Source organism: Micromesistius poutassou, assembly GCF_964030765.1.
Source record: "Micromesistius poutassou genome assembly, chromosome: 13".
Taxonomy (NCBI): Eukaryota; Metazoa; Chordata; class Actinopteri; order Gadiformes; family Gadidae; genus Micromesistius; species Micromesistius poutassou.
In genome coordinates, this window is record NC_140283.1 from 1,543,166 (window position 1) to 1,556,641 (window position 13,476).

The 13,476-nt window shown below is 43.4% G+C and overlaps 2 protein-coding genes across 2 annotated transcripts; both read left to right on the top strand.

The window, feature by feature from the left end:
* Nucleotides 1–713: 713 nt before the first annotated feature.
* Nucleotides 714–5,796, top strand: LOC311357682 (SIN3-HDAC complex-associated factor-like). Its single transcript, XM_084477711.1, has 6 exons — nt 714–822; nt 2,307–2,434; nt 2,519–2,618; nt 2,766–2,889; nt 3,060–3,210; nt 4,222–5,796. The coding sequence occupies exons 2-6, from the start codon at nt 2,307–2,309 to the stop codon at nt 4,559–4,561; spliced, it is 843 nt and encodes a 280-aa protein (XP_084333837.1). The 5' UTR covers nt 714–822; the 3' UTR covers nt 4,562–5,796.
* Nucleotides 5,797–8,050: 2,254 nt separating this feature from the next.
* Nucleotides 8,051–11,250, top strand: kxd1 (KxDL motif containing 1). The gene is made up of 5 exons (XM_084477724.1): nt 8,051–8,273; nt 8,396–8,497; nt 9,704–9,856; nt 9,941–9,987; nt 10,078–11,250. The coding sequence occupies exons 2-5, from the start codon at nt 8,400–8,402 to the stop codon at nt 10,344–10,346; spliced, it is 567 nt and encodes a 188-aa protein (XP_084333850.1). The 5' UTR covers nt 8,051–8,273; nt 8,396–8,399; the 3' UTR covers nt 10,347–11,250.
* The last annotated feature ends 2,226 nt before the right edge of the window (nt 11,251–13,476 follow it).

Below are 13,476 nucleotides of genomic sequence, written 5' to 3' on the forward strand. Positions count from 1 at the left end.
CCTTATTTTTTAAAGAATAGCAGTTTTTTCAATTAAATGAAATTAATCAGAAATACAGTCTAGACATCGTTAATGTGGTAAAAATGAAATGGGATATCTACACAGGTGTACAGAGGCCACCATCACCCCTGGGTTCTACTGGTACATTGTTTAGATTGCTCATCGTGTTGAAAGGCTATTGATGACTGGAAAACCCTTATGCAATTATGTTAGCACAACTGTTGAATAAAAGTGTGAGTTTTCATGGAAAACGTGAAATTGTCTGGTTGACCCCAAACTTTTGAACGGTAGTGTAGAGATAGAGTTAGAGAGATACATTTGTATTATTTCACGCTGTCCTGAGCTTACATGTTGCCCACCATCCGTTTCTTCTGGAGTCAGCACAAGAACCGAGTGGACCGGTGCGGGGTCAAAGGTCCCTGGTTCTAGAACTCTCTCCAGTAGTAAACAGAACCGACGGAGCATCTGGACGCCATAGTAAAACACAAGCTCCGCCCCTTTGCTTACATTCTTCAACGCGCCATGGCAACCAGAGCCGAGCCCCCCGTTCCCGCGCAATGTTTCCATCCTTATATGGGCAGTAGAGTCAGACGCACTGAAACGTCATCCCTTTATGTAAATAGGTTTGATTGAAGAAACGCCGACCTCCGATCTGAAATGGAGGCGTGGACGGGGCGCATGCGCACTATGTCCACAACTCTCCACAAACGAGACATCAACAAGAAGCGGGTTTGTGAGGCGGCTTGGTTTTCATAATAGTGACATTGTAACGACGACTTATCATAATAAACATTCGGATTAACTTCAGCCATTTGCAACAAGGTGAGTAATGTTAAAAGGTTTATATTTCTATTTAATATTTAAACCTTGGCGGGGTTTTTGGAGTGTACTGTTTACATTTGGGTTGTTATTCAAAAGCAGCTTCGAGCGTCCTGGGAACCATCGCCCATTTAGAGATAAGTGAACCAGAACATGCACAAGGTGCAACATTTTCAAGACTTTCCGCGTTTGGTCGGTGCGATGGGCTGATGCGCATCCATCCGTCTGAAGTAGTAAACAGGACTGTTGTGATCAGAGTGCACAAGGTGATGCGTTCATGTGTTGACTTATCTGTTCCTCTAAAACACCTCACAATATCAGGCTATTGTGGTCAAAGTGGCCTGTATGACGTGGTCCGCTCCATGGAGGCTCTGGGCTGCAGACCACTAACCCCTCAGACAGCCTGGTCAGGGTTAGTAAGTTGTCTCTCACGCCCACCAGTGCGGGATAGGCGCTTCCCACAACTCAATATTAAGATAGACCATTTGTAACCGAATAAATTTAAACTAGTTTCCCGAGCATGCAAGTAATTATTTAGGCATTTAACATCTGGGCAATTTTTAGTAAAACTTGGTGCGCACGTAGTTGTCGACTGTCGCCGTGACGCGGTATGGAATAACAAAGAGTGAATATCAAGTTACACGACGATAGGTTTAGGTTTGTACCTCCACATCAGATGAGTCGTCGTTATGTGTGTTATATCTGAATGCAGAGGAGGCTCGTGGTTCATTAGTGACTGTAAGCCGTCCACAGGGCTCGTCTCGGAGGCTCGTGGAGCAGGTTGTAAAATGGGCGCGCAGCAGCAGCTCGCGGGCCACGCTGCCTCGCGAGGTGGGCGTTAGATTCACACTCCGCTCGACATAATGCGTTCGATTCACACTTCGTTCGACATAAAGCGGGTATTTTCTAAACTACAGTGTTCAGTATCCGTCATTAATGGATAACACGCCCTACTTTTGTTGCTTTTTCGATTAATTGCACGGTTAACTTTGAGTAAACGGGATTTTATAAACATCGCATCACTGTCCACACCGCCGTGTGTTGCCATGTTGAGTGACGTCACGTACTGTATCCGCCGCCGTGCTGTCGGCGGCCGGGCGCCCCGCGGTGAGGCGTCGGGGGGCGCGGCTCGCCGTTTGCCGCAGTTCGGGAACACATGTGCTCCAGAAGAGTTAGTTTGCCCAGCAACACGTCGAGACGGTCCGACCACTCAGCTCTCTGAACACGGGCTCAATGCTCCTCTTAGGTACCATTATAACATGAACGGCTTGTGTTTTAGGTACTAGAGTCGGCCTGTCTGACTGCTGACCTACTTACCTCATACTCACCTCATACTTACCTCATTTAGTCCTCATATCAGGGTTAGTATCCCATCGGTTAGCCCTTCATGTTTATCTTCAGTTACTGTTATGTGTCCCGCACTCGTACTCATTCAGAAAACTGAAAACAACTTATTTGTAACGCGCCTCATGTCTGTTTGTGGGCAGATGTTCGGCTTCCACAAGCCGAAGATGTACAGAAGTCTGGACGGCTGCTGCATCTGCCGCGCCAAGTCGTCCAGCTCGCGCTTCACTGACAGCAGGCGCTACGAGAAGGACTTCACGAGCTGCTTCGGGTAAGAAGCAACCTGTGACGCGGGAATAACGCTCCAGAACTCAAGGGGCATCTTTACTAATCAGTGACCCCTCACCCGCTGCAGGCTGAGTGAGAGCAGGACGGGAGATATCTGCAACGCCTGCGTGCTGCTGGTGAAGCGGTGGAAGAAGCTGCCTGTTGGTTCGAAGAAGAACTGGAACCATGTAAGGCTTATTGTAACAACAACAAACATTCCTCAACACGTCATATCGGTCGTGTCAGGTCGGGTGCTTGTATTTTCTGTCCTTTAATATTGCTTTTAGAATTGCATTTATTAAATTCCATAATTGCCTGTGCACCGTGCTGGTCAGGTGGTGGACGCCAGAGGAGGCCCCAGCCTGAAGATCTCCAGGCCCAAGAAGACCCTGAAGGCCCTGCTGAAGAAGGCCCGGCCCCGACAGCTCAGCCGGCTGCAGAAGGAGCTGAAGAGAAACAGTGAGCAACGTTATGAATCATTATTATTAGTATTCATAATTGAATGCATGTTTACTTGTGATATACATTTATGCTAATTTAAATAACAATGACACTTTTCTTGTTTTAATGGGAAACAGTTATTATAATTAGTGTCAGTATGACTCATTGCTCTCATCGTTATGGTCCAGACTCTGACGCCCACAGCACCACCTCCAGCACCTCCCCCGCCCAGTCCCCCATCTACAGCAACCTGTCCGACGAGGGCTCCGACACGGACATCAGCCCCGGGTCCAGCCAGCCCCCGGTCTTCTCCTTCCTGGACCTGACCTACTGGAAGAGGTGGGCGTCATGCCTCCATGTTTGGTTCACTGAGGGCCAGATGTTGGCTGGTGTGTTCCAGATGCTTCGCACACCAGCCGCACGAGTTGCAAAGTGGGAAATCTCCGAGCATTCTTGCGGCATCAGCTATCTGTCACGACTGGTGCTAGTAGGGACCCCAAGGGTCAGAGGGTCAGGACCCCAAGGTACAGGACCCCAAGGTACAGGACCCCAAGGTACAGGACCCCAAGGGCCAGAGGGTCAGGACCCCAAGGTACAGGACCCCAAGGGCCAGAGGGTCAGGACCCCAAGGTACAGGACCCCAAGGGTCAGAGGGTCAGGACCCCAAGGTACAGGACCCCAAGGTACAGGACCCCAAGACTCAGAGGGTCAGGACCCCAAGACTCAGGACCCAAATGCAGACGACAACTTGGGGAAATATAGCAAAAAAGCTTTAATAAAGAAAACTTAAAGATCTGGCATAGAAGGTCTAATTAGAGAACAACCAAACGGACGAGAGAACCAAGGAAGTGAACTTGTATCTGGGGAGAGAGGGTTCACGAGGTGAATCTTCTGCTGCAGAGCATTTTGGGGCAGAAGAGCCTTACGCATGCTGGCTTTAATACTGCAAAATGCGACAGGATGTAGTAAAACATCCTGGTATTTTTGGCATACTGCATGTTCCGTACTATGTATTGAGACATACTAAATATTTCTCTGGCATACTAAATAGTATGGTAGTATGGGTATTGGAACACAGGGACAATCTTTGTCATAGTCACCATGATTGCATCCATAGGGGCTAACTAAGTACTCTACATTCATAGACCTATAATTATGTATATCTGTTATATGTCAATGTTTACATTCACTGCGTTACTTTTAATATAGGTTTCTCTTTTGTGCAGTTACATCGACAATTTCGTCCCCATTTATTCTAGGCTGTTTATTGGGTAGGCGTCTGCTCTTCAGGGACTTTGTGCAGGCGAATACAACATGTGTAATAATATGTGTAATATGTGTCTCTTTCAGACAGAAGGTGTGCTGTGGAATCATCTACAAGGGTCGCTTTGGGGAGGTGTTGATCGACCCCCACCTCTTCAAACCCTGCTGCCGTAAGCAGCAGCGGCCCACGCCCCCCCCGCAGCAAGGGGAGGGGTACCTGGAGGAGGAGGAGGAGGAGGAGGAGGAGGAGGTGGATGTGGAGGAGGCGTCAACAAGCGAGGTGACTGCAGAAAGATCCACGCCCAAGGATGTGTTGGAGGAGGAGGTGTTGCAAGGGGTGTTGGAGAAGGAGGTGGTGAAGGAGGAGGTGGTGAAGGAGGATGAGCTGAACACCGGCACCATGCAGCTGCTCCTTGCTGCCGTTTAACTTCCCCCCTTCGGTCGACCGGAGCAGGGAGGAGGAGGAGGAGGAGGAGGAGGAGGAGGTGCAGGGAGGATGAGGAGTTGGTGATTTTGGAGCCCCTTAGTGGACATTTTTTGAGGACATCTTTGGGTGCTTTTTTGGTTGAGCACTTACAGAGGAGTCACCACAGTTGGCCTTCAGTCGCTGGGCAGCTGAAAACGTTTTTTCTTAGTCATGTTTTCACCATTTGTTTGTTGATCTATATTGTTGATGTGTAAGTTATTGAACTTTTCCTTATCTCAACCGTTGATTCTTTATATGAACTATTCTTCCCGTCCTGAGCATCGTCATCCTGGTGCTACCTCGACCTAATGCTGAAACTTTACTTTGCTGGTACAATGGAAATGTTTAAAATGCTATAAATCCATGCTTTAGGAAAGAAGAGCCGGGGAAAAACTTTTTAAAAATACAGAATCTAAAATGGTTCTGTGGCAGATGTACGGTGCTTCTGTCATTTTTGAGATCAGACGTCCCTCTTCCTTGTGTTTAATACCTATTGTTCAATAGGCATGTTTTCAGATGGCATGCCTGTAAAAAGCCTTTTAGTTAGTATCTAACATTCACACACGTTTCCTTCCTGTTTGTTTGTAGAATGGAGTCTGTTTGTATGTTGATGTCATTGGAGTTAGGGCTGTTCACGGCGCCGCCCGCCAACACACAAGCCTTGATGTTGCATTACAGACCCTGAGTGTGTGAGACCGCCGCCCCAGGGGGAGCTCCTGTCTCTGGTGGGCATTCAGCATGAGTAGAGGCAGCAGCTCAACCCATGCATGAGGATTCTGTTCACGTGCATGGCCTTAAGAGGATGTACATTTTTTATTACTTAAATAAGTATGTGGGATCATTTAAAGGTTTGAAATTATTTTTATATGTCATTTTTTTTAAAAAGCCCCCCAAAAAATAGTTTGTACCCTAACTTACAACCCAATTCTTCCAAATAACAGACAAACACAATAACCAATCTTTTCTTATTCAGCAATACCAATATCAGTTTACATCATTCCTAGAACGTTCATGGAGAGAAGACTTTATACAATTCATATGCTATGCTATTGCCTAATAAACCAGAAAATGTTGGGATGATATATATATTTATAGATATATATCTCAAATTAAAGCCAAAGCACATTTAAATTCACCCAATGTTAAATCAATGCAGGATGTTCTGGACCCTGTGTGCTTGTCCTGGTTGTGTTCGGTGTATATAATGGTATTTTAACACTATACTGTGGTGGGTCACATCGTGTACATAAGGGGGGGAGGGGGTGTACGGTTTGTTTGTTATTTATTTATTTATATTTATTCACATGACATCCCCAGGTAGAAGGGAGATTCATAAACTCATTCTTTATCAAATACTTTTTTTTATGTATCTCCAAGTGATTGCGTGTATTTCTCATTATACAATACTAGTATTGTACTGTAGTATTTCATTACTACCTTGAATTACTCAAGATCTCAATATGTATGAAATGTTGGTCATGTATTTATTATCTCAACGGTTGAGTTTTGTGCAACCTAACTTATTCTGCGATCCTTCCTGTGACTGTATGATGTCGATACAGTCAGATTCCAACCAGCTTTACTCTTTCAGCCTAGTAATAATAACTTAATTGAATGATTTTAATGGTAGAATAGATGTATTCTGAGATATTCACGCTTCTTGCATGTACTGCAGCTATGCATTTACTTAACCTTAGTTAGACAAAGCATTTTTGTATTTTTTATACATGTACTTTTTTACTTATTCCTTAATAAAGGAATTTGGAATTAAAACTGTCTGAATTTAATTAGAAATACTAAAATACTCGAATCTGCACATAAGCCACTAGCTGTACATCAATAGGGTATATCAATACATTTATATGGCCACATTAGACTTCACAAACCACATAGACCTACAGTATGAAATAAGTTCAAAGCACATTTATTGAATTAAATCACAAATGCTACTCCTCTAAATATGTCAGAAAAAAAGGAATGTAAGCCCCTGCTCCTAAGGGGACTGGAGCAAGGAATTAGAAGCAGAGGTATGATGAAAGTATGATATCCTGTATTTGTCTATCATTTGGGGTCTAAGGTAGCCTGGAAATCCAGAGCCACATCTAGAAAGCTGTAGGTTCTGGCAACGAGTAATGAAAACGGTCCAACTCGAGGGGCGGCTCCAAGCATGCGTTTGGAAATATCACTGCACTCAATTGGATAACAGTACGACCAATCAGAAGAATACAAGGGGTGACGTATCCAGACCAGCGGAGCTAACCAATAGATAGGACTCTAGACTCTAAAACAACGCTTTTGGCCCGCCTATATCAGATACACCGGACAATAACATCTGAAATTGGTCCAATATTGAGGGAGAGCGCTGCAATGTAATTCTTCGGGTCAATTAACGTCCTCTAAGGGCATTGGCCAATTAACGTCCTCTAAAGGGGATCGGTAAATTAACGTCCGCTAAAGGGGATTGGTCAATTAACGTCCTCTAAAGGGCATTGGTCAATTAACGTCCTCTAAAGGGCATTGGTCAATTAACGTCCTCTAAATCGGTCACCGCTAAAGGGGATTGGTCAATTAACGTCCTCTAAAGGGGATCGGTCACCGCTATAAAGGGGATTGGTCAATTAACGTCCTCTAAGGGGGATTTGTCAATTTGATATTGTTTCAAACCAAGTCTCGCTGTAAACTCTCTTAGCGTTGTTGTAGAATATTTCTTCATTATCAAAAAATCTCACCAAAATATTTGACCCTAAACTCAGTTTTCTGTAGTCTGAAAGAACTCTCCTCTCCAGCTGTCACTCACGTTCCCTCCGTCTTGTTCTTGCAAAATCTCTTGCGAGACATTGAACGATATTTGGTAGAGCACAATATCAAACAGACAAGCGAAAGATAGCCAAATTGTTTGATTTATCTGTTGGGATCCTTTCGATAATGTTAGAATATAATTATATTTGTAATAATTAAAGTAATAATTATATGCCTACATAGCTCTGGACGAGTGAGAGCCCCCCGGTCAGGTTCAAAGGATTGGGAAGTCGGTCTGTCCGTCCCCTGATGCCCCTGAAGTCTGAACATCCCCCACCAGCATCAGGATGGCTGATTCGCACATCAACATTGGTGAAAGCTGCTGTGAAATACTGTTTGTGAACAATCCTTTCTTATTTGTGTCTCATTAAATCAGTCGTACACCCGGTCCAACGTCTATCTGTGGACATGTATCGGTGTTTGTATGGGAACGAAATACGCGTAATATATCAACTGGCTTGGCTGACAATGGCCCATCGGGAAGTCGCAAACAGGATCGACTCGGGTGTGACGTCACTCCCAGCTCTGTTTCCGAGATAAACGTAACGCAGCCTTGACGTTGGATCACGTGGGTAACGTTGGGTCACGTGGGTGACGTCAACGCTGGCTGCGCTCCATCCTACCGGAAGTTATCATGTGACTTTTTTTTATTCAGCAAACACGGAAGTATTTTTGCGTTTTATTAAGTTAACCCAATTCTTACTATTATTTTATACTACTGACCCGTTTGAGTTGGCCACTGGTTGTTTGTACAGTAAGACTGACCTGAAGAGCACGTCCCTGTAGCATGGCGAGCTAGCGGACTCTTTAAAACATCATATTGAAAAGAAACGGAACCAACCTGTACTAAGTTATTATCGTATGCAAATCAAAGGTGTGGATTCTCTTGCTTACATTATTACAATTCCCTGTTGTTTCTAAATGCATGTATGCGTCTTCTGCTTAACGTTGTACATGTTGAGCACAGTGGATGAGATGAGCCGCCTTGTGTTTCAGGATCATGACGGAGCCCACGGCCTCCGGGGTCTTCTGCGACAGGATGCTGAGCATGGTCAACTCCGAGGACGTTAACGCCATCATCCAGGCTCAAAGACACATGTGAGTGTCATCTCCTATGTTTGAATTAAAGCTGTAACGCTAGGCTTCAGTTTGGAGAAACCAGCAAGAGCAATCTAGATTTAGAAAGTAACCAACCAACCACTTCAAGTGTGAGTTAAAGCCCCTGTTTCAGCTCGAACACTATCTATCTATCTATCTATCTATCTATCTATCTATCTATCTGCACACACACACACACACACACACACACACACACACACACACACACACACACACACACACATGGAGTGAGAGAGAGAGGTGTTCAACTGTTACCCTTACACCACTCGACTAGGAGAACTGACTTTTTATTTACACCACATGCTGAACACAGAAACACAACTTGTATTAACACACTGTGGCGTTATACCACACACACTGTGGTGTTATACCACACACACTGTGGTATACAGTGTGTTATACCATAAGTGTTCAAGTTTAACCCTCTATCGGGCACCGCAGTCAACCACTGCCCAGACAGATTATTAATTGTTGTGCATTCTTTAATAAATCCATGTTTTGGAGACGTTAGTTTTTGAGGTAGTTTCGCTGTTTGATAACTCAAAGTTGGCTCTCCCACTTTGGGAGAAAGTTGGTGTATAAAACTGCAATAAAATTGCACACCATCATGTTATGAAAAGCAACCTATATTCATGTACAGCAGTGCAAGTAAACACTGGCTCGTAAGGCCTGCTATCAAGATTAATTATCAATACATATAACCAATAGCGATAATTATAGGTCTATGATTGTAGGTTACCACTATGGATGCAAAAAGGACTGTGTTTGAGAAACGTAAATATTCTTACCAAAATTAACCTTAAATTTGTGTAAAACGGAAATACCTACTAGCACCATACACAAAACACCAGCCAGTACTGTAGAGGGGGGCTGTTTGCTGTAATCTGCAGCCTCACCACTAGTTGCTACTCAATTCTAATAGTAGTCATTTTTATCCACTCAATTTAGTTAGGCAGAATTTGATGCTTCTAAATTAAATAGTCTATCCTACCTAATAATGATAATACCACAATAACACTTCAAACAAAACAGCCCTCCAACAGGCTTTATTTGCAGTAATTGTTTTGAAAGGACAATCAAAGATAATCATTGAAAGTACAAAGGTGCTCTTAAAGATTATTGCAGAAGTGTTGGTGTCTAGGACGCTTGGTGTATAGTGCCATCATTTGTTCTTTCTCCAAACAGGCTTGACCGCTTTGAGAAGACCAATGAGATGCTGATAAATTTCAACGGCCTGTCCAACGTCCGGCTGCAGCAGATGAATGAGCATTTCCTGGTGCACACTCGCACCCTGGTGGAGATGAAGAAAGATCTGGACAGCATCTTCAGGAGAATTAGGTGACCGCCTCACCCAACCACACATCATGTCCCTGATTCACTCCCCTGTGTGTTTCTGATGGAGGTGATTCTCTGTGCTTCCAGGATGCTGAAGGGGAAGATTGGGAAGCAGTACCCTGACGCTTTCAGCAGTGAGTTTGCACTTGTACGACGCTAATCTTCACCAGATTGACCGTGACTCTTTGATCTAAATGCACATTTAAATATTTGTATTCCCCCAGATATCCATGAGCCACCCGTTTTAGACGACGACGATGACGAATTTGATCCTATGCTGGACCCCAGTGTTGCCACGACGATAAACACCACGTCCACGGTTCCGTCTGAGCACAGCTCAGAGTCATGTGACACCAGCCCCGACGCCCTGTCGCCCGCAGCCAGCAGGGGCTCCGAGGACATCTCCCAGGGGCCCGGGGACACACCCACCTCAGACATCCAGGAGACCGCAGGCCTGAGGGACGAGGGCCCTGACTCGGCCCCGGTGGAGTGACTCATCCCGGGCCCGGGGTCCGTTTATTGAAAAAGCAGTGGTAGTTCCCCCTCCTTCTCAAGGAACCATCGTTTGAAACGTTTGAGGAGAGTCTGGAGCAGAGACCAGGGTGTTGTGTGATGTCTGCCCACAGTTATTTATTTCATAGGTCTGCACAATAGTGGGTATTAATTTTCTTTGAAGTTTACAGCAATTTTGGTTTAAAAGTTTCTTTGCTGCTTGCCAAAACTTTGAAATGGAGGTATTTTGTAAATATGAAACTAATTATAAACATTTACCTCATTGTGGGAAATTGCTTAGTTAACCAGAACACATTGTAAGAGGACATGAACATCCTGCTCTGGAAGGATAAAAGACATTTGGGAATGGACACAATATACCGATGCAACATGTTTGGTGATAGCTTTATGTTTGTTGAACTGTTAATGAATGAATGCAAATAATATTAATAATGATATAAACACCTGGTCAAAGTGTAAGTGAACCCACAGTTTCACCTGGAATTTGAACTCCATGTGTTCTCCAGTATTGTGGTGAACCAAAAGGTTACACAGCGTCATCCAGATACTTCTCTAGTACCGTTGTTGTGTCTGAGCATTATAATGAGGGACACATCACACACCGGGGCGTTTGACTCTGAAGTATTCGAGAAGCCAAACCCTCTCTTGAACGCTTACATCCACATTGACGGCTGTCTAGGGAGCTCCACACATCCGCATGCCCAGACCCGCCATGGCCTTATTCTACATGTCCTCTATCCGGGTCTAGAAGCCTCTCTCTGCCCACACTTCATGTCCTGTCTCCCTTGGCCGTTACATACAAAGAGTTTTGAATGCCATATGAGTCTAAATTGAATTAATTAATAATTTTGTAGATAAATATGGCTATGAAATAAATAAGTTAGGCAAACAAATGTAATTATTTCAATATATTGACAAATGGATTTATACCATTTGTCAATATATTGAAATAATTACATTTGTCACATTTATTTATTTAATTCCACATTTATTTCATTTATAAGGAAATGACTTACACAGGGCCTATGACAACAAGGAAATTACTTACAGGTGAGGCCTATGACAATAAGGGAATGACTTACACAGGGCCTATGACAATAAGGGAATGACTTACACAGGGCCTATGACAATAAGGGAATGACTTACACAGGGCCTATGACAATAAGGGAATGACTTACACAGGGCCTATGACAATAAGGGAATGACTTAAAAATGGAGCCTATGACCATTAGGAAATGACTTATGCCGCCTTCAAAACAGCGTGGAGGTTCGGACGCTCTTACGTGTCTTTACGTAAACCTTCCCTTCTTCCGAAATAAGAGCATTCAGGAAACGCCCCTCAGAAGTGTGTAGGCTATGACAAAATCGTTCTTGAGACTAGACTTCATAACAACAAGTATGGATGCCCGCAGGGGCCTCTTTGCGCTTCTTTGCTGAATCAGATCAATTAGTTATTAGAACTGCTTGTGATGGTTGAACATGAGCGAGAATTTATCAGATGATGTTTATAATTGTAATCAATGTATCGTAATGCAAATGTTAGAATGGGTGTTAAGTTCGCCTCTTAATGCTTGCTGCAAGTTCACTTTAGTCTATCAACGTAATGACAGTGAAATGGGCCTCCCTTGTTGTGACGTGAACTCGGAGGACTCGGGTTGTTTTACTTCCGCATGGAACACTGAGCAAAAACTCAACAGAGTGTTCAAAGCACTTTCCTCCGAGCTTAAGGTCCGAAACTCCTGGAAACTCTGAGCGTTTTGAAGGCGGCGTTACATAGGGCCTATGACAATAAGGAAATTACTTAGACAGGGCCTATAACTTGCACAGGGCCTATGACAGTAAGGGAATAACTTACAAATGGTGCCTTTTCCGATAAGGAAACGACTTACACAGGGCCTATGACAATAAGGAAACGACTTACACAGGGCCTATGACATTAAGGAAACGACTTACACAGGGCCTATGACATTAAGGAAACGACTTACACAGGGCCTATGACAATAAGGAAACGACTTACACAGGGCCTATGACATTAAGGAAACGACTTACACAGGGCCTATGACATTAAGGAAACGACTTACACAGGGCCTATGACAATAAGAGAATGATTTAGGCAGGGCCTATGACAATAAGGAAATGATGTACACAAGTCTTAAATTGTTTGAGCGGCCTGTTCGTATGGAAGATGAAGAAGATAACGTAAGTTCAAGCCCAGGTCCGGGACGCCTCTGGACATGCTAGGCAGTAAGCCCTCTACCTTGGTGTGGTCCGGAGCCCTTTGGAGAGAATAAATAGCTCTGGTCGGTCATCCACTACCCTGGTCTGAGCTAACCACGCCCACCAAATTGAATACACCAGATGTAATTGTGGCATTATGAAATAAATGTGACATTAAATAAATAAATGTTGCATTATGAAATAAATACAGCATTAAATAAAGTGTGGCATTGCGAAATAAAAGTCCCCTGAAATAAAGAAATGTTTATTCAATGTATTGACTAATTTCTATATCTATATTTATTTATATATTTTTTATTTATTGCCTCATTTATTTATTTCATAGTCATATTTATCTATTTATTTACTTATTCCATCTTCCGCGTCACGAAAAGTCTGTTAGCTTCGTTCGAAGCAGAGTTCACCAACTGTTTGGCGGGAAAACCTAAACACAGTTATTCCTGTTTTCTATTCAATCTTATTTCACTAACAGTGATAAACATGGCAACTATCTTTTGACCATAATTTGAGATATATTACCACGTAAAATAAACTTGTTCATTCTTGTTCAAAATTGGTTCACTGCTTCTTTAAAATACATTTTGCTCCGATCTTGGCATGAATCAAATTCTTTGTGTTTCAGACAAACAGATTGAACTTAAACCTATTCTGGTCTATGATTGTTAGTTGAGGTTAAGTGTTAAAAATCGGGTATTTCCAAAGTTCTACATAAAATTGGCTTTTTCAATGACTATAAATCATTGTGATTGCCATTGGTGTTCATTTGGCACAGGTTTAATATTGTGGAGCATTGTATTTTTATATTGAAATGTGAAATGATGTAATTTAAAGATTTGATCATTATTATGTCGTAGGGTTAGGGTGTACTTGAA